This window comes from Glycine soja, chromosome 6 (genome assembly GCF_004193775.1).
Source record: "Glycine soja cultivar W05 chromosome 6, ASM419377v2, whole genome shotgun sequence".
Lineage (NCBI taxonomy): Eukaryota > Viridiplantae > Streptophyta > Magnoliopsida > Fabales > Fabaceae > Glycine > Glycine soja.
In genome coordinates this window covers 17,044,619-17,071,381 of record NC_041007.1, presented here as the reverse complement: position 1 = coordinate 17,071,381, position 26,763 = coordinate 17,044,619, and the positions used below count along the sequence as shown (strand labels likewise).

General features: G+C 35.2%; 2 protein-coding genes across 2 annotated transcripts; both read right to left on the bottom strand.

Annotated features, from left to right (window-relative positions):
* Positions 1 to 212: 212 nt before the first annotated feature.
* On the bottom strand, positions 213 to 9,729 carry LOC114416537 (microtubule-associated protein RP/EB family member 1B-like). Its single transcript, XM_028381437.1, has 8 exons — positions 9,234 to 9,729; positions 8,139 to 8,207; positions 7,966 to 8,052; positions 7,274 to 7,380; positions 4,563 to 4,684; positions 4,341 to 4,417; positions 3,912 to 4,025; positions 213 to 661 (listed from the first exon to the last, which is right to left on the bottom strand). The coding sequence occupies exons 1-8, from the start codon at positions 9,339 to 9,341 to the stop codon at positions 512 to 514; spliced, it is 834 nt and encodes a 277-aa protein (XP_028237238.1). The 5' UTR covers positions 9,342 to 9,729; the 3' UTR covers positions 213 to 511.
* Positions 9,730 to 25,872: 16,143 nt separating this feature from the next.
* Positions 25,873 to 26,235, bottom strand: LOC114415879. Its single transcript, XM_028380740.1, has one exon. It carries the CDS (start codon positions 26,233 to 26,235, stop codon positions 25,873 to 25,875), a length of 363 nt encoding a protein of 120 aa, XP_028236541.1.
* Positions 26,236 to 26,763: the final 528 nt, after the last annotated feature.

The window sequence follows — 26,763 nt, the reverse complement described above, 5'->3', positions numbered from 1 at the left end:
TCTTAAACAATAGTAATCAATCACCCTCCTAACTACCTCAAGTGGCACACAAATTGCCAATCTCTAGCATTCACCTCAAGTGAAATCACTTACATTCAATCCAAATTTATAGAAAGTATAATACATCATAACACATACGCTAACTGTATTGTGCACCTTTGTTGTCACAATGACTTAACCTATGCATATTTGATTCAGGCTAAATTTGAAAAGAAATACGAAATACATTGGTTGAAGTTGAACACATCCATTTCAAAACAAAGTTCATTATGAAGTTCTTTTGAATTGATATAAAGGACAATGAGATAAAACTTTATTTATTGGAAACATCAACCAGAATATCTGATTATCCATCCAGGCTCACAAGAAGAAAACAAAAGGATCCATACAACTACATCTATGTCATTAGGTAATTCATGGCCATGGCAGATTACCAGTCTCAGTCATCACAGATGAAACTAAGCTTGTTTAACAAGGACCGGCCAGGATCTATTTGTAAGAGTAATCATAATCAGGCTTCGGTTTCTACTTCAGCTTCTGCTTCTGCTTCAGCTTCATCTTCACCGCCATTGATGACATCATTAAGGTACTCCTGAGCTTCATCTAATGCTGATCCTTTTGCATCAGCAGCATACAGAATCTTCTTGATTGCTAGAGACATCTGCATTAAAAAAAAAAAAAAAGAAGCATAATCAATTTACTTTTTAAAACTCCCGATTGTCAAAATACTCTATGATCAACTACAATCTTTATCTGTTTTGGATTACTAACTTAGATTTAGGAATAGATTGTAAATATAAAAAAGAACTGTAAGCGGTTTCCAATACCAATGCATACACTGTCATCCAGCTGAATCATACCAAAGTAAACAAACGTATACAGCTTAGGAAAGGTGGAGTATAGAGGGATTAATTTTTTTTTTTGATAAGCAAAACTAATTTATAATATTATAAAGGGATTAGTACAAGTGGTACTGATATATGTACATTGTGTCCATACTATTTGAAGACCTATGGAAACCTAATTCAAGCTATATTGCAAGAATTAACATTCCATAGGTGTGAATTAGTAAAGACATCCTTCCATCAAAAACCTATAGGACAATCCCCCCCTGATTACAAAACCCAACCCTTATGTTGCTAGCCCATGAGTGAAATGGAATATCAAATCCTTTTTCCAAATGTTTGAACCAACTCCAGAAGAAGAAAATTGCATCCTCCATCAGCTTTTGACCATTAAACCTTTCATTTGAGCCACCTCCAGCAGAAGAAAATTGCATCCTCCATAGAGGGATTAAAATGCATGTCAAGTTTAGAGGTAGAAAGCAAAAAATACTAGAGTTCCAAACCCTATGAAGAATCATTCTTATTTGACTAAACTATAGAAATTTAGATCACAAAGGAGACCATATCTTATCCCATCCACTTGACCAAACTCATGAATGAAATAAAACAACTTCTACACAACTGGTCCAAAAAGATTTTGGTTTATTTAAAAGAAGAAAGAATTTTCCGATGTAGCACAATGCTCCAGAACAGTTCAACAGGTTCTGGTCACTCCTAACAATCCAGACTAAACCAGCTAGGTCTGATATAGCCCATAACTCTTTTGAAACAATCAATAACAGATTTCTAACTGTACTAAACTAGATTTCTAGCGGGACTGTCCCCCCTTCTCCTAACATAGACCCTTTTAGTTAGGGGTCTGCTCTATCGACACTAAATCTTTCACGGTTTCACCTTGCCCTCAAGTTGAAAATTAAGAAAACTAGATTGTATAGAACTGAGCAGCTCGCATGATATTTCAGAATCTGGCAAGCTATGCCACTTGATCAGCATTTCCACATTGATCAAGTCTGCTGGCAGTGGTTGGAGTTGAATTGAGCCCAAAATGACTCTTTTCAAGAGGCACACACTGGACTCTGCTAGGGTCTAATAGCAGCAAACGATAAGCAACTGCCCCAGTACCCCACCTTCTCCACAATTTGATAATGGCCATAAAACATTGGAGCCAATTTCTCATTCCTTTTTCTAGCTAATGACTTCTCAACTTATAAGGTTCAATCTTCAAATACACCCAATCACCCACTAGAAATTCCACCTCTCTACTCTTATCAGCTTGGGATTTCACATACTTGAATTTGTCCCTTGTTAATTCCCTCTTCCACTTAACTTGGAAGAGAAGGTATCACCCTTAAATGAAGAGCAAGACCACATTAAGCAATTGCCTGAATTTTCTCTCTTTTATTATTCCCCTCTATTCCTTCTCTTATGGTTAGGTCCACCAACCCAACCAAACTCTGTACTAAACTACTATCACTCTTGGAGTAGGTTGAAGATCCCCTCCCAGTTCCTGAGTGCTTGAATTCTTCTGTACTGCACCATCTAACCTCACAAATTCAGGGCTTCCAGCTCTTTGTTTGTCAACATCTCTTCGCAATCAAGGTCTCATCATGCCCATGGCTCCTAGATCAAAGTCAAAGCTTTGATACCAGTTGATACAAGTGGTTCAAAAAGAGTTGAGTTTATTGAAGAAAATAAAGAATTTTCTTTATATTAGAAGAATTCAAGGGGTTCTGGTCCCTCCTAACAATCCAAACTACACACTAAAAAATATAATTCTCTACCAGCTAGGTTTAATAAAACTCATAACTCTTTCCTAACAATCTATAACAGATTCCCACCCATGATAAAAACCTTCTAACTGCACTAACCAACACTTCTGTTTATTTGAGCCTCATCATTAGCTCGCCCATCCCTCCTCCTAACATAGACCCTTTTAATTAGGGTTCTAGTATCACAAAAAAATACTTGTCAATGCCAAAACCAGACTTATTTTAAGTAAACACTTCCACATTGCTTCTTTTCTCAATTTCCAGTCATTAACAGTCTATTTGGATGAGAGATTTTGGAAATTTAAAGAATTTTAAAATTTAAAATTTTTAATTGCTTTAATTAATATCCTTTCATTGTTAAAATTTCTAGTTTGGATAATAAGATGACTTGGTAGATAGTTAGATGAACTTATCCCAAATGGAGGAATAGCCATCATGAACGTCACTCTCTTACAACCCCCACTCTCTCCCTTTCAACGCGCCACCGCCACAATCTCCTCAGAACCTGCGATCACAAGCTTCTCTCCCTCCTTCACGACCACAAAACTGAAGAAGCTTGGCTCGCCTACTCCCACTCCACTCACCTCCCTAACTCCACCTGCCTCAGTCGCTTGGTCTTTCAACTCTCTTACCAGAACACACTCTCTTCTCTCACGCGCGCCCAGTCCATCGTCACGCGCCTCCGCAATGAACGCCAGCTGCACCGCCTCAACGCCAACTGCCTCAGCCTCCTCGCTGTCTTTGTCGCCAAGGTCAACCATACGCTCTACACTGCCTCCTTCCTCCGCTTCATGCTCCGCTCCGGCTACCTCCCCCACGTCAAGGCCTGGATTGTCATTGTCGACCACCTCACCTCCCCCGCTGATCGCGAACATGGCCCCGCAAAGGCCTTCTGTGAAAGCTGCTGGGAATTTTAGAATTTCTTCGTTTTTGAAAGAATTTAAAATTCTAAGTTTATAGTTAAAAACAAATTCCATTTTAAAATGCCAAAATTTTAAATTTCTTCTGAATGAGCATCCAAACAGATTATTTAGGTGGGAGGAATTTTAAATCCTCTGGATAATTACTTTACTCATTTTAATTTCCTCATCCAAACACACTCTTAAGGTATTAGGAATTTAGATAAAAGAAAATCATTGAATAGATCATGAGAATAGAATATGATATTTTATGCTGAAGCACAATATAGTTAGAAATGATCACAAGCAAACCAAAAAGTAATAGAACTCTCAAATTCACTGTGAATAAAAAAATAAAATAACTAAACTGCAATGCAAGCCTTCATTAGAATTCTTACAGGATCGTTCTCTAGTTCTGAAGCCTGGCAGAGAATTTCTATATCCCTTAGTTTTGCAAAGTAAAAGTCTCTTTCTTTTTCCAAGTGATCCACTGAGAGTTTAAGATCAGAAACCTGAGAAACAGAAAACAGAAAATGAAAGTGAACAATGAAAAAAAACTAAAGGTAAATAACTTTTTCATTAAATACATGGGTATATTATATGCCATCAGGTGCAAGCATCAGGAAAATTAACAATGTCTACATACTACATACGTGTAGCATTTTCCTTGATATAGAATTCTACTACAAGTTAAAAGGCTTCTTTGGCTATTTAATATGTATCAAGTTATGCCTCAATACTTATAGGTTTATCTTGTATGCCGTTTCTATAGCCATCGCAGATTGCAGGCACAGAAAACACTGAGAACCTAATCTTCATAGTCATACCTGCTTGGACAAAGCTTGTATCTCTGCTGAAGAATTAACCCCGTCAGCTCCTCCACTTGACCTCAATTGCTTGGACCCTACACTCAAAAAGTCATAAACCAAAAGAGGAAAACAGAAAAGGATGAGGGGGGAAAAAGATTAACATGGAAAAACCATTGAGAGAAATGCAAAACAATTTAGGATCAAAGACGCTGATAAGCAAACTAAAGTTTTCGTTCGTACTGAGTGAGTCGCCTGAACCAGAATGATTCATAGTATTTGTTTGCAGTGATTTTGAGCTCTTTAGACTCTTAACATTCCGGTCCTTTCCACCCTTAATCCTACGCTCTACAGGATTGTAGTTCCTATTAAAAAAAAGTGGAAAGGATTTGATAAAATATACTCACAATAACATTGTATGCATGGCCAGCATGGCTTAATATTGCATATCCAAATATCAGTAAAAATATGCTTTGTTTAAATAATTTGAATGATGATCTTATTATAGAAAAGACCAACGGTGAATGGCAAAATACCACACCGTCATTAAAATAAAATAAAGTAAATTACACTTATACCTCCTGTGTTTTTTTCAAATTACACCCGACATTTCTCCTTTTTTTGCACCCTAGAAAAAACCCTTTAATTGTTTAAGCTCACATTACACTTAGACCCCCTCCCTCTTAAACACCGTTTAATTTAACAGAAAATAAGCACATGCTAATCACATGAGTTTTAATGAAAATTTATATCTAAAATACCTTCATCTTCTTCCTCACACTCGCACCCCTTTGTTTTTTCCAAATTCCACCCGATACCCCTCCCTCTTAAACACCATTTAATAATTTAACAAAAAGTAGACACATGCTGGTCACATGATTTTTAATGAAAATTTATGTCTAAAATACCTTTATCTTCTTCCTCTTAACTCCATAAAAGACATGACATCATTTTCAGCCTGTAAATATTTTAACATTCTTCTTTCTTTTTCTTTTTTCTCTAATTGGACGTGAACACAGCTTTTTGTTGAACGTGAACCCACCTTGTTGGTAAGCATGTGTTAACACCCTTCCTTCTTCTTCTTCTTTTTTTTAGTTCAATTTTTTTGGTGTGTGTTGGATCGTTTAGTTGCTGCGTTTTTGTTGGACGTGTTCCCAACAATGTCTATTGATTGAATATGGTCTTTTGCTTCAAATTTTAGTGTTTTGTTCCTGCATTTGTGTTTTTAACTCCTTTCTTTGAAATATTTATTATTGATGACTAGATGTTTGATATAATGTCTCAATCAAGAGTTGAATCTTCTTCAAGTGTTAGCAAGAATGAAATAAGAGTCAAATATTAAAGGAAAAACTACTATTACCTTAAGAAAGGTTCATTCACAGGGTCAATTGTTAATTTGTTATTTTGAGTATTTAACAAAGATGTTAGGGCAATTTCGTCTACTTACATATTTCAATTGACATTAGTTAATGACGTTAACTGAAGGAGGGTAAAAGTAATGTAAAAAGAGGGAGGGGTATCAGGTACAATTTGAGAAAAACACAGGAGGTGCGAGTGTAACAAAGATGTTAGGATAATTTCATCTGCTCACATATTTCAATCGACGTTAGTTAACAATATTTATAGAAAGAGAGTAAAAGTAATGTAAAAAAAGGGAGGGATATCAGGTGCAATTTGCGTAAAAACACAAGGGTGCGTGTGTAATTTACTCAATAATATAAGGACTAAACAATAAACATACTAATTTGTTCAAAAAATAAATATTCATACTAATTTGAAAAGTTTAAATGTAAAACTAAAATCAAAACAACATTTCAAACCTTTTTCAGTTTTACTATCCCTCAAACTTTTAATTTTGAAATATACAATAAGTCAGTTCCATGATATTATAGATCAGAATGAAATTCCCCTTATTTAAAGAACGCCAACTACCATGGCTATCCTAAACTAGCCCAGCCCCCAAAACTTCAGCTTCTTTTTAAGACTAATGTCTTAACATATCATTCTATTTGGGAGATTGTGGTTATGCATTTACACAAGCAGGTGGCTTACTGTAGACCAGATTCGGACTTAAGCACCGGAGGAGAGCCTAACCCAAAAGACCATTAGGAGGGAGAACCTCAAGGCTTAAGTACCACATCAAGTAGTTTATTCTACTTAATGTGGGACTCCTAACATTGTCACCCCCTTTAAGGGCCGATGTCCACGGCGGTTTTCATTCTATCGACACTGACCTAGTGGATAGTCATTTTCCCTTGGACGGCTTCACTCAGCTATAAGTTTTTGGTTTGCACCTTAATCCAGCCTATAGGTAGCCCTTTTCATGGCCCAACTCTCAACAAGAGCACCAATTGTTAGGACTTAAGCACAAGAGAGCCCGAACCAAAAAACTAGTCCATTAGGAGGGAGAACCTCAAGGTTTAAGTACACATCAAGTAGTTTATTCTACTCAATGTAGGACTTCTAACACCAGACTTCATATTTAGTAAAATGAGATCAGGTTTATCGTAGTATTATCTTTAGAGGTACAGATGAGCCATACTCACCTAAACACCAAATGGCTTCACCTTCCAATAACTTCTATAATGCAACTACATTCACACACACACACCAAAAAAGGGAAAAAAAAAACTTTAACATGATTGCAAACTCTTTCTACATGTTTTGGGAATCACTTTCTCATGTTCCATTTTTTTTTCTATTTGGATTACACAAATGAACTCACTGAGTGTATAAACCTTCAGGAGTAGTCACTCTGGAACAGCTTTCATTTGAGAAACTAAAACAAAAAAGTTTTTATTTTTTATTAATAGGTCGACATTATTGTATATAAACTCCACATGCATTGGACACATATATCACAAGAAATGATAGAATATGTATTTCTACAAGTAATGTAGAAACAGAGATCATCAAAACTGTTTAAAAGATTGGAAGGAACTCAGAAAACATACTCATTCATAATGCCACCATTTACAGAATCACAGTAGCGTTTCAGCCATTGTAGGAATTCCAGGTTGTCCAAAGGTCGACCTTTAACAAGCCTGCCAACTTCAATATGCTGCCACATAGAAGCCAAGTTAGCCCAATATGTGCAAACATCAACAATTGATTGTTCAAAAGTTTTCAATCTCAAGCTATAATCTGAAATATATTCACTATTAAATCAAGAGGAAATGCAAACCCTGGCATAAAACACCTATGCAACCAATGAAACTGGTATTGCATAGCCTGAGAAAATGAGGAAGCTGGGATTGAGCAATAAACTCGGAATGCACACGAAGCCATAAAGATAACACCACAAAAATTGTAGTACACCGGCAATGCAAACGTAAGGGTGTAAACTGAGGCAGAGGAAGGGCAGAGGAAAAAAAAAGTAATCTTACTAATGTGGAATTGGAATGGAATCAAACCATTAATTTTACAACTCATTAGAACTTCTAGGTCTTGACACATATGCTAAAATTTACCGGTGTTAAGTCATTCCATTGAAGTTTAAAATCTTAAAGAAGATATGTTGATTTGATACTACAACAAAAATTTATGAGTGAGAAATCATCCCACTTTTATTTCTTTCTTTCATATTTACTAAAGCAAAACTCTTTTCCAAGTGTTCTGCTTAACATTGTGATGAGAGAACAAATACCTTTTCAATTTTCAGCTTGTTGAACACATCCTGTAGAACTTTGTAGTTCTGGATCATATCATACTCAGTCTTTGCATCAAAATTCACCTAGAACAAACTCCAAGTATAAAAAAACTACCCTTCGTAGAAATAAAATAAGCATAAAAGAAGTTAAAGCAAAATCATGTTGCCACCTTGTGCATTGGAACAACCCCTGGATATGTCATGTCCATCATCTGGCATTGTACAGCACCGGATGCAGCCTGGCCAAGTGCATAAGGAATAAGAAGGAATGGACAAAAAAATAGATTTGCATCATACTTAATAGACTCAATTAACTTTAGCATTAGCTGATAATTTTTTCTGTATTTTTTTTCCTTTTATCTAGTAATGAAAGAAAATTCTACCCTGAATGAAAAAGGAAAATAAATCAGACAAGCATGAAACAAAAACAATGTTAGTTTCACTGAATGTTCAAAATTGACCACACCATTAACACTAGCCATCGGCAAAAGTAATTATCAACATCTTGAAACTCATACCAAGGGTGCATAAGTGTACACATTTAGACAATTTGTCGTAAATTAAGCAGAAAGAAAGGATTGAATTTTAAAAAAAAAAAATGAAAAAAGAAAGATAAAGAGCCAACATATCAAGTAATAATCATTTAAATTAGTATCATTGAATAACTTCGCTCAAAACCCACAATGTGAACACGTACACTCCAACAAACAGATCAAACAAAAGCTGATGGTACACAAATCCACTGATTCACATTCAATCAACATTCCCCGATACCGGCATAATTCTTAGAAACTTAATTATTCAACCACATTCAGCAGAACCATCAAAGCAAACTCCATTAGCGAAAAAAAAATCAAAGAAAACTCTACCCTGAGCCTTCCAAGCAAGTTTTTCAAAAGAAAATTCACAGCAAAACCAGATTCTAATTCTTCAAGGACCCAAACATTTAAAAAAAAAAACGCAAATAGAGATCACATTCTCCCTAACTAAGATGAGGAATTGAAAATGCCATTTTGTATGAACCAAAAAACAAAAAGGGAGAGAGGAATACAATAAAATGAAATGTATTACAAGTATAAAAAAAAACCCACAAGATTACAAAAACTATATAAATAAATAAAAAACAACCGGCATTCAGAAAATGACATCAAACACAGAAACAAGAGGAAGAAAGAAACCCCATTTCTCAACCAACAACAAAAAACAGAAAAGAAAATGAAAAGTTTTTTTTTTCATTGAATGATGGCAAGAACCAAAAGGGTTACCTCCTCAATGCGAGAGAGGCTAAGTTGAAGGCGATTGTTGATCCAACTGAGAATCTCGTTTCTGCCGACAAAGTAAGCGCTATCCATTATCCCTATACTCGTCGCCATTTCTTTTCCACGAGCAATGAACCACAACAACAAGAACCCCAATGGGAAAAAAACCAACAAGGACCCTTCTGGATAAAGGGATCAAGATTCTGGGGGCGAAATCTCAGGGTGGGGTTCCACGTTTAAAGCAAAGTTCCGATTTTTTATTTTTGAGGGGAAAAAAAAAAGAAAAACCGAAGGAAAGGAATTCAATTGAATTGAACGAATGAACGAACGGTGAAGGATTGATTTGATTTGATTCTTCTGCTTTCAAAGGAAAACAGAAACCGAAACAAACAGGACAGTGGGCACGACCAAACCGAAACAAATGAGAGAGAGAGGTTCTTTCTCACACACAACACACACACTCTTCTCTTCCTTCCGACACATATAACGTTTGCTAAATGCTAATGCTCTGGCCACTGGGAGTGGGAAAACCCGTTTTTTAAAATATTAAATTTAATTTCCGAATGAATTGTTTTAATTAATTAATTGATCTGTTATTTAATAACGCCGTTCCGAAATTTGGTGCCAAATGGAAATATGATAACGTTCTCTTGTGTCATTCATTCCTAATCATTTTATAAAGGTTAAATCATCAATTTAATCTATTATTCATTTATTTTTTCCCTCGTGAGAGATCAACATGATTTCCAACTCTTGTATAAGAAACTAATCTTGTTTGTTGTGGGTTACTGTTGTTAGTTCAAATCTATTAAAAAAAATTAGATTGCATTAATATGTTGTTGGGACAGTGTATTGAATTCTCTCTTTTTTTATTATTATTAATTTTTGGGTTTAAGTTTTATACATAAAAAATATAATTAATTATCGACAAAGTTCATGTGATAAAAAATAGATTTTTTTTCAATCATGCTACTTAAAGCATTTAATTAGAGTATTTAGTTTTTCGGTGAGACCTCGGGATATTTTCACAAATGTCTTCTCTTTGGGTTGATTATAAAATTAATAAGTGTGTCTCAAGCTTCTTGTCCCTTCTCGAATGTATATTATATATGAATTGAATTTAGATCTATAGTTAGTCGTTGGGTAAAAAAAATAAAGAAATTAGTATAAAAAAGAAGAATTTTAGATTGCTCACAGTACTCTTGCTTATTTAATGCTTCTAATATTTTTTATAAGAGTATTAGTACACATGTAATTTTTTCAAAAAACATAAAAGGAATTAGTGTAGAAATAGAAAAATAATTGTATGTACTCTATACCCAAAAAAGAAAAAAATAAAGGTACAGTAGTAGCAGTAAAGAAAACAAAACTAAGGTACAGTCCTAAATTAAACTTTGAACAAATTATACTTTCATTGGCTTTTCTAAATTGCACCTAATATCTTTTTATTTTTCTATCTCTACACTAATTTATTAATTAATTAAATTTGATTTGTCACTAAATTAATTAATTAAATTAATAATTTACCCTTTTAAATGTTAGTGGAAAAATATATAATAAGTTATTTTAGGAAAAAGGGTGAGGATGTGGGATCCTTTGGATGTGTTGTCTTATTCCGCAGGGGGCAATAAAGAAGTTGCGGGCCCTCACAGATAAAGTCTTTAATTGGAAAAATGTTTAATCCAAAGGACAATGAGAATTGTAAATTATTAGATTAGTTGCACCAAAGTGCTATTCTAAGGACTCTTTGTACGTATAAGGTAAACGGACTTTTCTAAACGTTTGTAACCTACCACAGAAAGAACCTCGCCAAATCTTAAGTGTTCTAATAATGTAAATATAAACATAACTTAAGGTGATTTCCTTGTTTCTTCGATTGTTTTTTGTTTAGCTTAAGTAAAGTGAATGGTACTAGAATGATGGTTAATAACAAAATTTGTTAATACATTTCTTTCCGATTGATATTTCAGAAACACCAACCTCCTCTAAATTTAGTCAAACTCATCCAAATTTTATGAAGTACAAATTATTGGGCTGCTCAATTCAAAATTGCATGCCACTCATTGAAATCCTAGAGCCCATAATCAATTGTATTCCATAATTTTTTGTGTGAATATTTATTAGTGCTTTTGGTTGCTCATTCAAAAAGGTATGTATTACATAGATTCATATAAAACTTGCTTTTACGTTATTTCTATTCATTGCATAATGTAGTAATACACATTTTTTAAGCTAAACCAGACATGTACTATGTCAACTTACCAATAAAAAAAGGAATTTAGTTAATTACAATACTATCTTAGAGATAAGTTTCAAATTTCATGTTTTGTTTTTATATAATAATAATAATAGTAGAAGTGAAATTTCAAGTTAAAATATTATACCAACTAACAAAATCTCGTAGTACTTTAGTGAGTTTAAATTTCAGATTTGAAGCTAAAAATAAGGGCTACTTTTATTACGTCCAAGCAAAAAATGTATTCTTCAACAAAACTGTATTTAGTTATTCCAATACTATCATTAGAGATGAGAGACAGATTCCAAGGAAGATAATTTGTCTTCTATACCCTTATTTGACTAGTTACTAGTTAGAGCATAACCTTTTCACAAAGTCCAGTGAAACATGAGCAGCAGGCCAGTATCTTAGATTTACCAATTAGGTTCTTATTAAATTAATTTAGTTTTTAAATAAACGTCAATTCAAGTTTATGAAAATCACAAAAACTAATGTAAAATAAATCATAATACATGTAAACAATAAGACAAATATTGCGTATTTGTACTAATCTTTATAAAATCACAATGAAACTTTATACGGCTCAAGTGACCCAAAGTGAAATGTCTGAAGTGAAATAGAAGATCTTTAGCCTTAAGCTTTATTTTTTTTATTTAATACGTATTTGTGGGTTGAAGGAAAGATAATCATGGATTACAAGGCACTTGTAAAAATAAATCGAAGACGCAACGGTTTTGCACGAAACCTCCACTAATTATCTTGCACTGCATTTTTGTCATGAGATAATCAATTGTTAAAAAAATTAATTTCATTATATGTCTCTGTCTAATATCTATTTGTGTTTTTCATGTTCAAAAAAAATCTATTTGTTTTAAATTTAGATAAAACTAATTTTATGGAATTAATTTTAAACTACTGAAAGTATTAAAATACTTATCTAAAATAATTCTAACTATAAAATTGTACATCAAACCACGTGTTGCAGTAATACATATATTTTTTAGAGAAATAAATTTGTTTTTTGGTGGTTTTACAAACAATCAATTGTTTCACATTTTTCTTGAGAAGAACTGCAGCAAACCATCACATTGCTTACAAAAATTTGGGGGATGTTGGTAGGTGCACCCAGCAATTATATGAATGGGTCATATTGCTTTTATAATAAAATATTTAAAAAAAGCCTTGTTGGATCAAATGGCCTCAGAATAATTAAGAAAAGAGGGTTGAATTAATTATTTCTAAACTTTTATTAATTAAAAATTACTCTTTTAAGGCTTTTACTAAATTGTTAAAAGAATGAGGAGTAGAAGAGAAACTTAATAGCAAGTAAAAGTGGAAATTAAATGCACAGCGGAAAGTAAAAGAGTAGGGAAGAAGAAACAAACACACAAGAGTTTTTATACTGGTTCGGCAACAACCCGTGTCTACGTCCAGTCCCCAAGCGACCTGCGGTCCTTGAGATTTCTTTCAACCTTGTAAAAATCCTTTTACAAGCAAAGATCCACAAGGGATGTACCCTCCCTTGTTCTCTTTGAACCTAGTGGATGTACCCTCCACTAGAACTGATCCACAAGAGATGTACCCTCTCTTGTTCTCAGTCAAACCCAAGTAGATGTGCCCTCTACTTGTACCACAAAGGATGTACCCTCCAATGTGTTAAGACAAAGATCTCAGGCGATTAAACCTTTGATACTTTGTGAATGGGGATACAAAAGAATTCTCAGGCGGTTAGTCCTTTGAACACTTTTGTATAAGGGAATGAGAAGAATCAAAAGAATTCTCATACTGTGTCGTTTTGAATTCTTTGACAAGGGAGAAGGGAGACACAAAAGAGTTCAAGCGGTTAGTCCTTCATTCTTTTGGAAAAGGGAGAAGAGAGATACAAAAAGAATTCAGGCGGTTAGTCTTTGGCGAATTCTTTTTGGCAAAGGGAGAAGAGAATGAAAAAGATGAATAGCACAAGTTTTTGAACAAAGAACTTTTCTTGGAAGAGAAAGTTTTGAACAAAAACTTTTAGAAAGATGAAGAGAAGATGAAACAGAAAAACTGTTGAAAGAGATGAAAGAAAATATTGAAAGATGATTGAGATAAATTGAATTGTTTCATGCCAAGGTCACATATCTATAGTTTCTTGATGACTCAAGTCAAAACTTGTAACTCTTGGCAATTCCTTTAAAAACTAATCACTTAAAAAGATATGACTTTTGAAAGAATCTTCAGAAACAAGTCACTTGAAGAAATGTGACTTTTGAAAATAAATTTTTCGAAAACAGTCACTGGTAATCGATTACACATCAACAGATGTGACTCTTCATTTTGAATTATGAAAATATTAACGTTTTTAAAACCAATGGTAATCGATTACTATAATCTGGTAATCGATTACTAGAGAGTAAAACTCTTTGGTAATGATTTTGTGAAAACTTCATGTGCTACTCAATGTTTTGAAAAACTTTTTAATACTTATCTTGATTGAGTCTTCTCTTGATTCTTGAATCTTGAGTCTTGAGTCTTGAATCTTGATCTTGGTTATTCTTGATTCTTGAATCTTGAATCATGAAACTTGAAACTTGATTCTTGAATCTTTGCTTGAAACTTTGCTTAACTCTTGATTCTTTGGCATCATCAAAATAACCTTGGAAGGCATTGCTTCCACAAGCCTTAGTCTTCTCGTGCACCCAGCATTTCAAAAATTTCTTCCTTTCTCTTCCGTGTGTCCTTTCTTCTTTCGCGCACCCAGCCTTCCAACCAGTTCTGCCATTGTCGATCATTGCTCAAGTTTTTTTGGTGCGTTTGATGCATCTGCCATCGAGGTTAGTAGTTTCTATCTCCCCTCCCCTTTTATTTGCTAGTATAATGTAGTTTAGGGTGGTTTTATGGTAGGAGACTTCTCGCTTTTGGGTCTGAGAAACCATGGGAGAGAGAGGTAGGATGTTGGATCAAGTGGCTTCGGAATAATTAAGAAGGGAGGGTTGAATTAATTATGAGTGTGTCTTGACTAATTAAAAATCTATCATTCTTAATGTTACTAGATTCAATTAGGTTTTACTACTAAGTTGTGAGGATGTAAAGAACAAAGACAATAACTTAGACAAAAGTAAAGCGGAAATAAAAGAACACAGCGGAAATTAAAAAGTGTAGGGAAGAAGAAGACAAACACAAGATTTATACTGGTTCGGCCACAAACCGTGCCTACATCCAATCCCCAAGCAACCTACGGTTCTTGAGATTTCTTTCAACCTTGTAAAATCCTTTACAAGCCAAAGATCCACAAGGGATGTACCCTCCCTTGTTCTCTTTGAATAACCAAGTGGGTGTACCCTCCACTTGAACTGATCCACAGGAGATGTATCCTCTCTTGTTCTCAGTATAACAATCCCCAAGTAGATGTACCCTCTGCTTATACCACAAAGGATGTACCCTCCAATGTGTTGGGAAAAAGAATTCTCAGGCGGTTAGTCCTTTGAATCTTTAAGGGAAAACAAAAGATATCTCAAGCAATTAGTCTTTTGAAATCTTTTGCTTAAGGGGAAGGGAAGAATCAAAAGAATTCTCAGACGGTTAGTCCTTTGAATCTTTTGGCAAAGGGAGAAGAGAGACACAAAAGAATTCAGGCGGTTAGTTCTTATATTCTTTTGGCAAAGGGAGAAGAGAATGAAAAAGATGAATAACACAAGTTTTTGAACAAAGAACTTTTCTTGGAAGAGAAAGTGTTGATCAAAAACTTTTTGAAAGATGAAGAGAAATGAATCAGAAAATTATGTAGAAAGATATTGAAAGATTGATTGAAAGATGTTGAAAGATGATGTTGAAAAAGGATTGAAAGATAGATGATGATTATGAAATTTATGCCATGGTCACATATTTATAATCTCTTGATGACTCAAGTCAAAGTTTGTGACGCTAGGCAATTTCTTTAAAACTAGTCACTTAAAAAGTTGTGACTTTTGAAAAAAATCTTCAGAAACAAGTCACTTGAAGAATTGTGACTTTTGGAAATTTATTTTTCGAAACCAGTCACTGGTAATCGATTACCATTAAGGTGTAATCAATTACACATCAACAGATGTGACTCTTCATTTTAAATTTTGAAAATCAAAACGTTTAGAAGCTCTGGTAATCGAGTACAAGTATTGTGTAATTGATTACACAAGTTTAAAATGATTTGAAAATGTTTAAACACAAGTTGTAACTCTTGAAATTTGAAATTTTAACGTTTTAAAACACTGGCAATCGATTACTACCTTCAGGTAATCGATTACCAGAGAGTAAAACTCTTTGGTAATGATTTTGTGAAAACTTCTTGTGCTACTCAATGTTTTTGAAAAACTTTTTTAGTACTTATCTTGATTGAGTCTTGAATCTTGATCTTGATTATTCTTGAAACTTGATTCTTGAATCTTTGGAATTTGCTTAACTCTTGATTCTTTGCCATCATCAAAATAACCTTGGGAGACATTGCTTCCACATAGGAGACGAAGAGTTTTTGGAACACGAAAGAACATTCTTCTGTAGGTGTTTTTGTGTGAAAATCGTTCATACGGAAGAACGTTCTTCCGTATGTTTTCACAAAAGAACCTTCTTCCATAGTAAGAGAATCATTCGTACGAAAGAACCTTCTTCCGTATGAAGGATTTCCTTCATATGGAATAAGGTTCTTCCGTATGAATCTTGACAATTACTATTATTAGTTGTAACAACCTTTAGCTCTAGTATAAAATGTTTTGCTGATGACCCAAAGTTGCCATTTTAGTTGAATAGACCTATAATGAATGAATGTCCTTAGAATGTATACACCCATGCATACATAGCATACATACAAATAAAAGAAACATGGGACACACATGTACAGACCATACAAACAAAGAAAAGTACCATAGATATTTATAACTTGAATGTATCAAATACATTCTCACATGTTAAGTCCAATAATTAGAATAATCCACTCTCCTTGTATATAATCATTATAGACCCAAAATATCATTATCTGATTCTCTCACAAGTTACTACATGAATTTTGTTCAAGTGCATTCAATCTGGAAATGGTTCATTACTTTATACTATTACTATAAACTCAAATGGGATCATATATGTATTTGAAGTCAACAAGAAGTAATGACTTAAGTTTTAGAAACCAAGCAATTGGACCAAAATGATGGCATGATTCACCAACCATCTTCTTCACCTAAACTCTATAAAGAAACGAAGAGTATAAAGGCCTAAATCAAAATTGCATAACCATGAAAACAATCCCAAATAAATTAAACCAAAATTTCATAAAAATGAAAAAAAGATTCATTAAAAACCATCAAAAGACTAAAAGACGTTATGATCATGCAAACAAGGTGCAAAAATACAAAAGAACAATCCTAAAAGCCTTGGCCAAAGGTAGTTAGTTAGATGACCTTGTAAGTACTTGATAAGTACTTAAAGTACTTGTCTGAATCACTTGACGAGTGAGAACAGTTAAAAAAAATATCATACATTGGGATTGCTTGTTCAAGTGCATGTGGTTTGTTATTCTTAAAGTAATTAGATGATGGAGAAGAATGTCTCGAACTGTGCTTGGCTCTTCCGAAAATTTGGCAATCCTATTTTGTAGCATTTTCTCGGCCATACCAATCAATTGGGTTTCTATAGCTATGGCAATCAATTGATTAGGCAAGGTTTAAACCAGCAAAAGTAGGTTAGTCAAAAGAAAAATGAAGCACTCTTGACTCTAATAGTGCAATCAAACAATCATTATTCTGTTATGAAGACTTTATTTTCTTCACCTATGAATAATCCAAGAATGGATTCTATTTTCTTCACATATGAATAACCCAAGCATGCTATTATAACTAAATATTCCCATAATAGTCTGTGCCTCTCGGATCCATTGATGCTGAGGGAGTTTAGAGTGAAAGATAAAGATAGCCAATCGCAAATTCCACCCACATAACGCCACATTTTAATTTTTATTTTCACAAACTTTTTGAAAACCATAATACTCAATGTTTTTGAAAAACTTTTTTAGTACTTATCTTGATTGAGTCTTGAATCTTGATCTTGATTATTCTTGAAACTTGATTCTTGAATCTTTGGAATTTGCTTAACTCTTGATTCTTTGCCATCATCAAAATAACCTTGGGAGACATTGCTTCCACATAGGAGACGAAGAGTTTTTGGAACACGAAAGAACATTCTTCTGTAGGTGTTTTTGTGTGAAAATCGTTCATACGGAAGAACGTTCTTCCGTATGTTTTCACAAAAGAACCTTCTTCCATAGTAAGAGAATCATTCGTACAACGCCACATTTTAATTTTTATTTTCACAAACACAAACCCAATCCAATCATGTTATTGTTACTTAATCACATAACGCCACATTTTAATTTTTATTTTCACAAACACAAACCCAATCCAATCATGTTATTGTTACTTAATCACTGCCATTGCTGAGATAAGAGAGAATCCATAAAGTACTGATTTTATTAAAACCACTTATCCTTTTTATTTCTCCTGAAACCAACATACACAAAATTGCACGACATACCTATTTGTGTTGCATTAGCTAGAAAATTTTCAACCAAATGAGTACTGACACACCTCATTTACCAATTATATGAATCGTTAATTTGACCAAAAAATTACATTGTTCTTCATGATTTTCAGATCATGGTTAGAATAAGAGGTTTAGCACGTGTCGTAGGTAGTGGTACAGACAGAGGCATGGGTCGGGATGAGCATGATGTTGATGTTTCCCGGCGTTGTAGGCCTATCGCTTTTACCTGTTGGCAACGGGTTCAGGTTGATGTCACTGAGGAAGTTCCTCAGGTGACTGAGGATGTTCCTCCTCAGGTGATTGAGGATATTCCTGATGTGACAAAGGATGTTCCTCATGTGGACGAGGACATTCCGACTGTAGACGTAGATGTCGTGGACGTAGCTACTGATGGTGATGAGGGGTCACCTGCTGATCATGGCGAGGGATTCCCTGGTGGGCCACGAGACACATTGTAACGACCTGCCTTATCACTACGATATCAACACTCTAATATGCGATAATTTTAATTTTTATATAAAAAAAACTCCCTTAATTTGCTTATGAAAATAGAAGTAATTTTATCCCAACATACATTCGCTAAACCATACACATTTACTTAGGTGAATATATATATATATATATATATATATATATATATATATATATATATATATATATATATAGGAACAACAACTTAGTACACGTCATCCACATGATAGAAAATTAAATCTGTTCATACATATAATTAAAATCTGAAGTTTACATCTTTGATTCAACAAAATGACTGATGACCCAACTATGGAGGAGTTGACAAACAAAATACAACTTTCTCCCAATTAATTCCAATGTCACCATGTCGGCTCGGCGGCTCCTCAATTGAATCTCACCATCCTGCACCCTATTGTTGTCGTTCTGCTCCTACGAACAATGTTCGCGATCATCACAGGTATCAACCACACGATACAAAATTGCAAGGGTGAGTTCATTATAAAAAGAACCAATACCAAATCCAAATGTTCACAATTAACATACAACATAGCCAAACATCATGAGCTCACACAACATTCATTATTCAACACACACATTTCACAATCACTCAACATCCATCCATGGATCCAATCAATACTACTCGGATGCAATGTGGTACATACCAACAACCTAATCCCATGAAATAGCCTAAGTGTGTTCGCACGACACCTCACTTAGAAAACCATGCAGAGTTCGTCGAGACCACCCAGTCGTGCACCGTAACTCCCCCCTAGGTGATCAGCTTGGGGCCACAAGGAGTTCCCTACCAAGTGACGCGCCCCCTTAGTACAAAGTACACTCTGCCACAGTTATTCTATTTGTTGTGTCGTATGAGGTATGAACCATGGGAACCATCAAATGCAATGACCATGGACAAATTAAAGCACCTAAGCATCCCCGCAGCGAATGCTTAGATTCTTTAACCACACTAGTCCCCCACGAATGGGCCGTCCGACAAGGTCAATGCACCCCCCATGAACATACACTACATACGACGTATGAACGTGGGCACCATCAAGTGCAATGACCATGGACCAATTAAATCGCCTAAGCATCCCCTCAAAAATGCTTAAATTCTTTAACCACTCTTGTCCCCCACGAATGGGCCATCCGACAAGGTCAATGCACCCCCTCCACGAACATACACAACATCCAACATATCGAACATGAGCACCATCAAATGCAATGACCATGGACAAATTAAAGCGCCTAAGCATCCCCTCAGAAATGCTTAAATTCTTTAACCACTCTAGTCCCCCACGAATGGGTCGTCCGACAAGGTCAATGCACCCTCCATGAACATACACAACATGCACATGCCAATGCATTTCCAACATCAATCAGCATTCCATTTTCATATCATTCTCAACATAGACATCATCTCGTCTCAATGACGTTATCAACAACAACAACAACCTCATTTCATATTCACATAATCATCAACAATAACATCAATTCATGTTGACATGGTCTTTATTAACGACGTCATCTCAAATCAATATCATCATAATTATCAACATCACCACACATCAATTAAAATAATCAATAGCAACATCAACAATAAATTGTATTCCGCACATACATATTTCTTTCATGCCTGAGATTCACACTCCCCAAGTCTTCAAACAACACAGATCAAATAAAGACAACAATTTCATTCATCATAATAAATATATATCACATCCCATTCGTCAAAAACATAGTTTTTCCTGAAAACCAACATGCATATCAATAACATTTATATCGCATCCCATTAGTTAAAAACATTGTTTCTCTTGGAAAACCTGCATGCACATCAAGGACGATTATATCGCATCCCATTAGTTAAAAATATTATTTTCTATAAAGGAAAAATCAGCATGCAACAGGGGCAGGCTGTTATTCTCATAGCTAGGTTCCCTGACCCTAACTATGGTGTTAAAACGGTAAATTTTTATAATAAACTCTCATCACCTATTGTGAGCTCCCCGCGGGTTCCTCATCACATCACTTGGAGATTTATTTTTCGTCCCCGCTCGTCGGTTCCATGCAAGCCTCTACCATGCCAAAACGAAAGAGACTTAATGTGGATTTCAGAAACAAAGCTAACAACAATGCTCTGGGTCAAACACCCACGTCACTACATGAAAGGGCTGAGGGCATTTTGGGTTTTACAAAGGGACGTCATTTTGAAATTCCGATCACTCCAATGTGACCGGGGATCAATGTAGGTCACGAAAATGACACCCATTTCATGCAAAAATAACGTTTTACAAAGTCTCTTTGCTCTAAGGTTTTTCAGAGGAAGCGTAAAACATGCAATGACTGTTTCCAAACTCAGAAATGGTGCAAAGGTAAGATGAAACTAACAAGAAAAAAGCGTAGAACCATGGTTACCTCGAAGGAAAATGAAAGGTCAGATTAGGGCTTCATTCTCTATCGAAACCGCGAGCCAAGTCGGACGGTTCCACTTCGATCGACGGGTTCCTCTCATTGTGGAGTTTCAACGGATGACAATGGCGATTCGTGGTGGCTAATGGTGATTATAGGTGATGGAGAAGAAGCTTGGCACGTTGGAAATGGATTTGGGAAGGAGGAAGAGAAGAAATGGCATTTTTCCAAAGCTACACGGACTACAAGGCTCAAAACACATAAGTGATTAATGCCCTCAGGAAACAGAATCGTCGCGCACACTCCAGACGTCTTCTCAGAGATCCCAACGGTCAGATCATGGAAAAGTGTTCTACGAAGCTGCAGACAAAATCTCGAGAAGATCCAACGGTTAATGAAGGCTAGGAAAATTTTTTACCGAGACAGCTTCATGTAACTTCCTTGAAAAGCTTCATTAAGCGACTTCCTCGAGAAGCTTCCTCGTGGGCTTCTTTGAGAAGTTTTCTTGAGAGGCTTCTTTGAGAAGTTAGATTTTTATCTACTCAAACCTCTCTATTAACTAAATTCACCTCTTTAAAAATAACTACGGATAAAATAACACAACAAATTAAATCAAATATCAATTATAATTACTAATTTTTTATTTTTTGTTGTGTTGTTTGTGATAATGAATGTCTAATTAACTTTTATGTTGTGTTATTCAACTCAGGAACGACTTGAGTTGAAGCTGGTCTCCCATGGTAGGAAAGTTGATAAATTTGGGAGTTCAGCGCCTGAGATTGAAAGCCTTATTGCCGGCACCATATTAAGTCCATTGATCAGGTGTTCTATGGTCACCGACGATCCTGGACTTATATCCGCATTTGCAGAGAGGTGGCATAGGGAGACCATCACCTTCCACCTTCTAGTGGGGGAGTTGACGATCACACTGGACGATGTGGCGTGTCTCCTCAATCTTCCTATCACAAGGGCATTACACAGGTTTGAGCCTCTGGGCGTGGACGAGGCGGTCTTGCTGTTGATGGAGCTTTTAGAGGTATTCAGCGAGGAGGCTCGAGCTGAGACCATACGTGCTCATGGGGCTTACGTGTGATTGTCATGGCTCCGTGAGGTCTATCAGAGCAGATGCCAGGCCCGACGTTGGATTGTAGCGGCACATGCTTACCTCCTCCACCTAGTGGGTTGTACTCTTTTTGCTAATAAGAGTGCAACCCATGTTGATGTGGTGCATCTGGAGGGTTTTCGAGACTTGGGTCAGTTTGGGGGCTATGTTTGGGGAGTTGTTGTGCTGGTTCACATGTATGACCAGCTAAATGAAGCTTCGCAGACCCCCACACAACAGATAGGTGGGTACTTGACGCTATTACAATTAAATGTTAAAATGTGTAAATAGGTTTAAATTGGATAATGAATTGTAAATGTTTTTTATCTTATGTTCACTTCATTTGTGTAGTGCTGGATATATGAGTATTTTCCCAGTGTTCATCAGTGTGTCACTGATGATGGGTACGCTGAGACGACCCCACGTGCCTGCAGGTGGCTTAAGACGAAGGCGCACATGAAGGGGATCAAGGGAGTGTCGTACAGGGCACGTTTAGATGCTCTAACGATCACAGACGTTTCTTGGTTGCCCTAAAATAAGCACCAGGCAGTTAGGGGCTTCGAGATTATTTCATGCTACTAGGGGCAACTCATATGAGGTCATGTTGTGGTCTATGTCAGACCAGAGAGGGTGCTACGACAGTTCGGATACATCCAGACCATCCCTCCGCCGTCGGTTACTGGTCTGTTGTCGTATGAGGACATAGACGACTGGTGGATGCATTTCAGGGATCATGTAGCACTCACAGGTGAGATTTGTGTTGTCCTCGGCCAGGTATCAGCGGACTACATGGAGTGATTTTTCCATATATCTCACCCGTTCGTCACGCCGACCTAGGAAAATGATGAGCCTAGACAGCCAGCTGCCCCAGATGTGGATGCATACGTTGAGCCACATGTCTCGGAGGTTCCAGTCGTAGCTGATCTCCCCAGACATTCAGTGGTATTTTAATTTGGTTTAGTGTTTTGTAATTTGTTTTTTATTTAATATTCTGTAATAACTGTGTTTTTATGACTGTCGCATGTTGCTTGTGAAGGTTGCGAAGCGATCGCAGAAAGGTTGGAGCGTGTGCTCAACCTTAGGATGGTCGCTGCAGGAACAGAGTTACATGAGATCATGGAAGATTGCTTGCGGATCGCTAGGGGTGACGCCTATGGAAGTCTTAGGGCGCGACGTACACAACACATAGATTAGTTTTTGATATCATGTGTATTACTTTTGTATTTGATAACATTATTGTAATTATTACATTATTTTGGTAATACAATTTTTGTAAATTATTTGTTTCATTATTTTATTTTTCGTGTAGTGTTTATGACTAACCTAAAAAATTACTGAAATTAATATCTAATTACGCCTAGAACTTAAAAGCACAAAATAAAAAAAAAAAGTTTGGATTTGGACCCTCCAAAGTATGCCTAATTACCCCTGTTTGCAATTTTTTTAAAATTATGTGGGAGTCGATAATGACATTCGAGGGGCACTTTTACTATTATCTGGACGTCAAAGAAGTAAAAAAAAAAATATCGTGAACCGTTTCCATCGAATAGGCCTTCAAAAATCAAGCACAAAATAAAAAAAAAATTGGATTTGGACCCTTCAAACTATGTCTAAGTAGCCCTGTTTGTGATTTTTTTAAAATTATGTGGGAGTCGATAACGACATTCAAGGGGCGCTTTCTCTGAAGTCTGGACGTCAAAGAACTCAAATAAAATACTATCGTGAACCGGTTCCATCGAATAGGCCCTCAAAAATCAACCACAAAATCCAAAAAAAATGGATTCGGACCCATAAACTATGTCTAAGTAGTCCTGTTTGCGATTTATTTAAAATTATATGGGAGTCAATAACGACATTCGAGGGGCGCTTTCTCCGAAGTCTAGACATCAAAGAACTCAAATAAAATAATATCATGAATCGGTTCCATCGAATAGGCCCTCAAAGATCAACCACAAAATCCAAAAAAATTGGATTTGGACCCTTCAAACTATGTCTAAGTAGCCATGTTTGTGATTTTTTTAAAATTATGTGGGAGTCGATAATGACATTCTAGGGGCGCTTTCTCCAAAGTCTGGACATCAAAGAACGCTTTTTTACCAATCGGGGGTAAAAAAATTTGGAATTTTTCATTCAGGGGTATATTTTAAAAAATTACCCAAAACGGGGTAAGTTGTAACAGGTGTTACGACTTTTTTATTTTTTTAACTGAAGTCGTAAAAATATTTACGACTTCAATGTAAATATATTTTCTTTACGACTTTAAAGTCGTATTTTAAAAAAAAAAAAACCAAAGTCATATTTTGTTTTACGACTTTAAAGTTGTAAAACTATTTTTTTATTTTTTTTCTTTTTTAAGGTATACAACTTCAAATTCGTAACCTGCTTTTTTTAAAAAAAAATTTTGTTTTACTATTTGTAGCCTATTTTTAATTTGTTAACCTACTTTTTTTCGTAAATTTGTTTTTTTGAATTTAATAATTTTTACGATTTTATTTTTTTAAAATAAAAAATTTTTAAAAATATATTTAAATATATAATAAATAATATGAAGTTGATTTTATTAGTATATTTTTTGTGATTTTATTTGATATGCTATTATTTTATTTTAATGTTTAATTATTTAAAACAAGTTATATATATTTTTAATATATTTTAATTTAAATGTTTTTTATTTAAAGTTTAAATAATCTATCAATAAAAATTAAAAACAACATAATTAATACATTAATATTAAACGCACAATACAAATGAAAGAAAAACATAAAAATTACAAGTTATTTTAGTCATGTATTTGTTTGTATGGACAGTTACTCCGATTATGTCCTTCAGTTCTACATAATGAGCATTTCTTAGGCCTATTTAGAATTGGTTCATCTATCTCATTATGTATTCGAGTAGTGGCCGGCCTGCCTGATGTCTATCGCCATTTTGAAGGATCAGACACAAAATGTGGACCTAAATATTGAGGCCATGTGTCTTCACTTCCAGGGGAATAAAAATGATGTTGATAAACTTTAAAAATATTTTCCAACTTGTATAGAGGGTCAACAAAGTCATCATAATTTAAATTGCAAAAAGCACACGTTGCAATTGCATGCGAACAAGGTAGTTGAAGTGCTTGAAATTGTCCATAATCACACGACCATTCATTCAATTTGATAGTGCATGCCATTGCTCGTCAACCAAGTCGCGTATTTGTAATTTCTCGAACCTCAAATTCCCATGTTTCTCGAACATACATGCGAACATAATGCGAGATAGCAATGTGTTGATTTTCTTGCATCATGACATATATGTCTTCGAAGTACCTATGCCCTGCCTTTATCATATTCGTGATTTTGATGTCGTTAGTGACAAATGAATCATTTATTTTATTAAATGTTTCATTGACTAAGGCAGTAATAGGTAATGTTCGGGCTCCTTTCAAAACAGAATTCATACATTCAGCAAGGTTGGTAATCATATGGTCATACCATTTTCCTTCATTGTAGGCCTGAGTCCATTTACTCTTAGAAATTTGATCCAACCAATCTGCTACTTGTGGAAACTCTGCTCGCATAGCGAGCAACTTAGCCTCAAATCGTGGTTTCCTCATCTCATACCCTGTGCGAAAAGATAAAATAATGAGTAATAAATTTAGTGAACATGTAATAAAGCAAGAATATGATGCATGAAATAGGAAGAAACATACCCATATTGATTACTTATTTTTTTAAGTCAACATTTTTAAACTGTTTGTTGAAATTTGATGCAATGTGGCGAATGCAATACACAAACAAAACATCTGGTCCATTCCAGCCAACGCGTTTGGATTGTAAAGCTACTAGCAAATCAGTTCCCCTGTCTGATATAATACATAAATTTGGTTGCGAAGTAACATATGCTCACAAATAATGCAAGAACCACATCCAAGCTTCTTTAGTCTCGCTCTTAACAATTGCAAAAGCAAGTGGAAAATTGTTCCTACTACCATCTTGTCTGATGGCAGTCAACAAAGTACCCTGGTATTTGCCAGTTAAAAATGTCTCATCTACTTGCACAAGTGGCTTGCAATATTTGAAGCCTTCAATGCATGGATTAAACGCCCAAAATACACAGTTAAGAATCACCCTAGGAGGGTTATCATCACCTTCCTCCATTGAAGATGAAGTTTTGTATTTTACTATAGTACCTGGTACAAAGTGTTGAGCAGTTGTGAACCATATAGGCAGGTAACTGTATGATTGTTCCCAACTTCCAAATGCCATTTCAAGAACCTTTTGTTTAGCTGACCATGCTTTTTTGTATGAAACAATATAATGAAACCGTTGATGCATGTCTACAATCAAGATTTTGATTTCGATACTCGGATTTTTTTTCACTAAATGAACAATATTATGGGCAATTACAGAAGAATCTAACCTAACATGATCTTGTGATATGGTAGAATTTGTGCATGTGTGAATACCGTTTAATTTCTTTAACTCCCACCTTTTGCGTATTTTGCTTAACGATACTCTCGCCCTCCAATAACATCCATTACCATATTGATTACACATGACAACGTACTTGTCACTCTTGTTCTCGACCACATCAAAATTAAATGAATGCATAAAATGGAATTGTTTAATGGCATTCACAGCGGCTTGTTTTGATTCAAATGTCAACCCTTCATAAAGGTCATTTGTACTAACACTCGTTGTCCTTTGATAAGGATTTGAGTACTCTTGATTTTCAGAAAGTTGGCTACTAATAGTTTCAAAATATGAAGATGACTTACTTTGATTGGTTGGTTC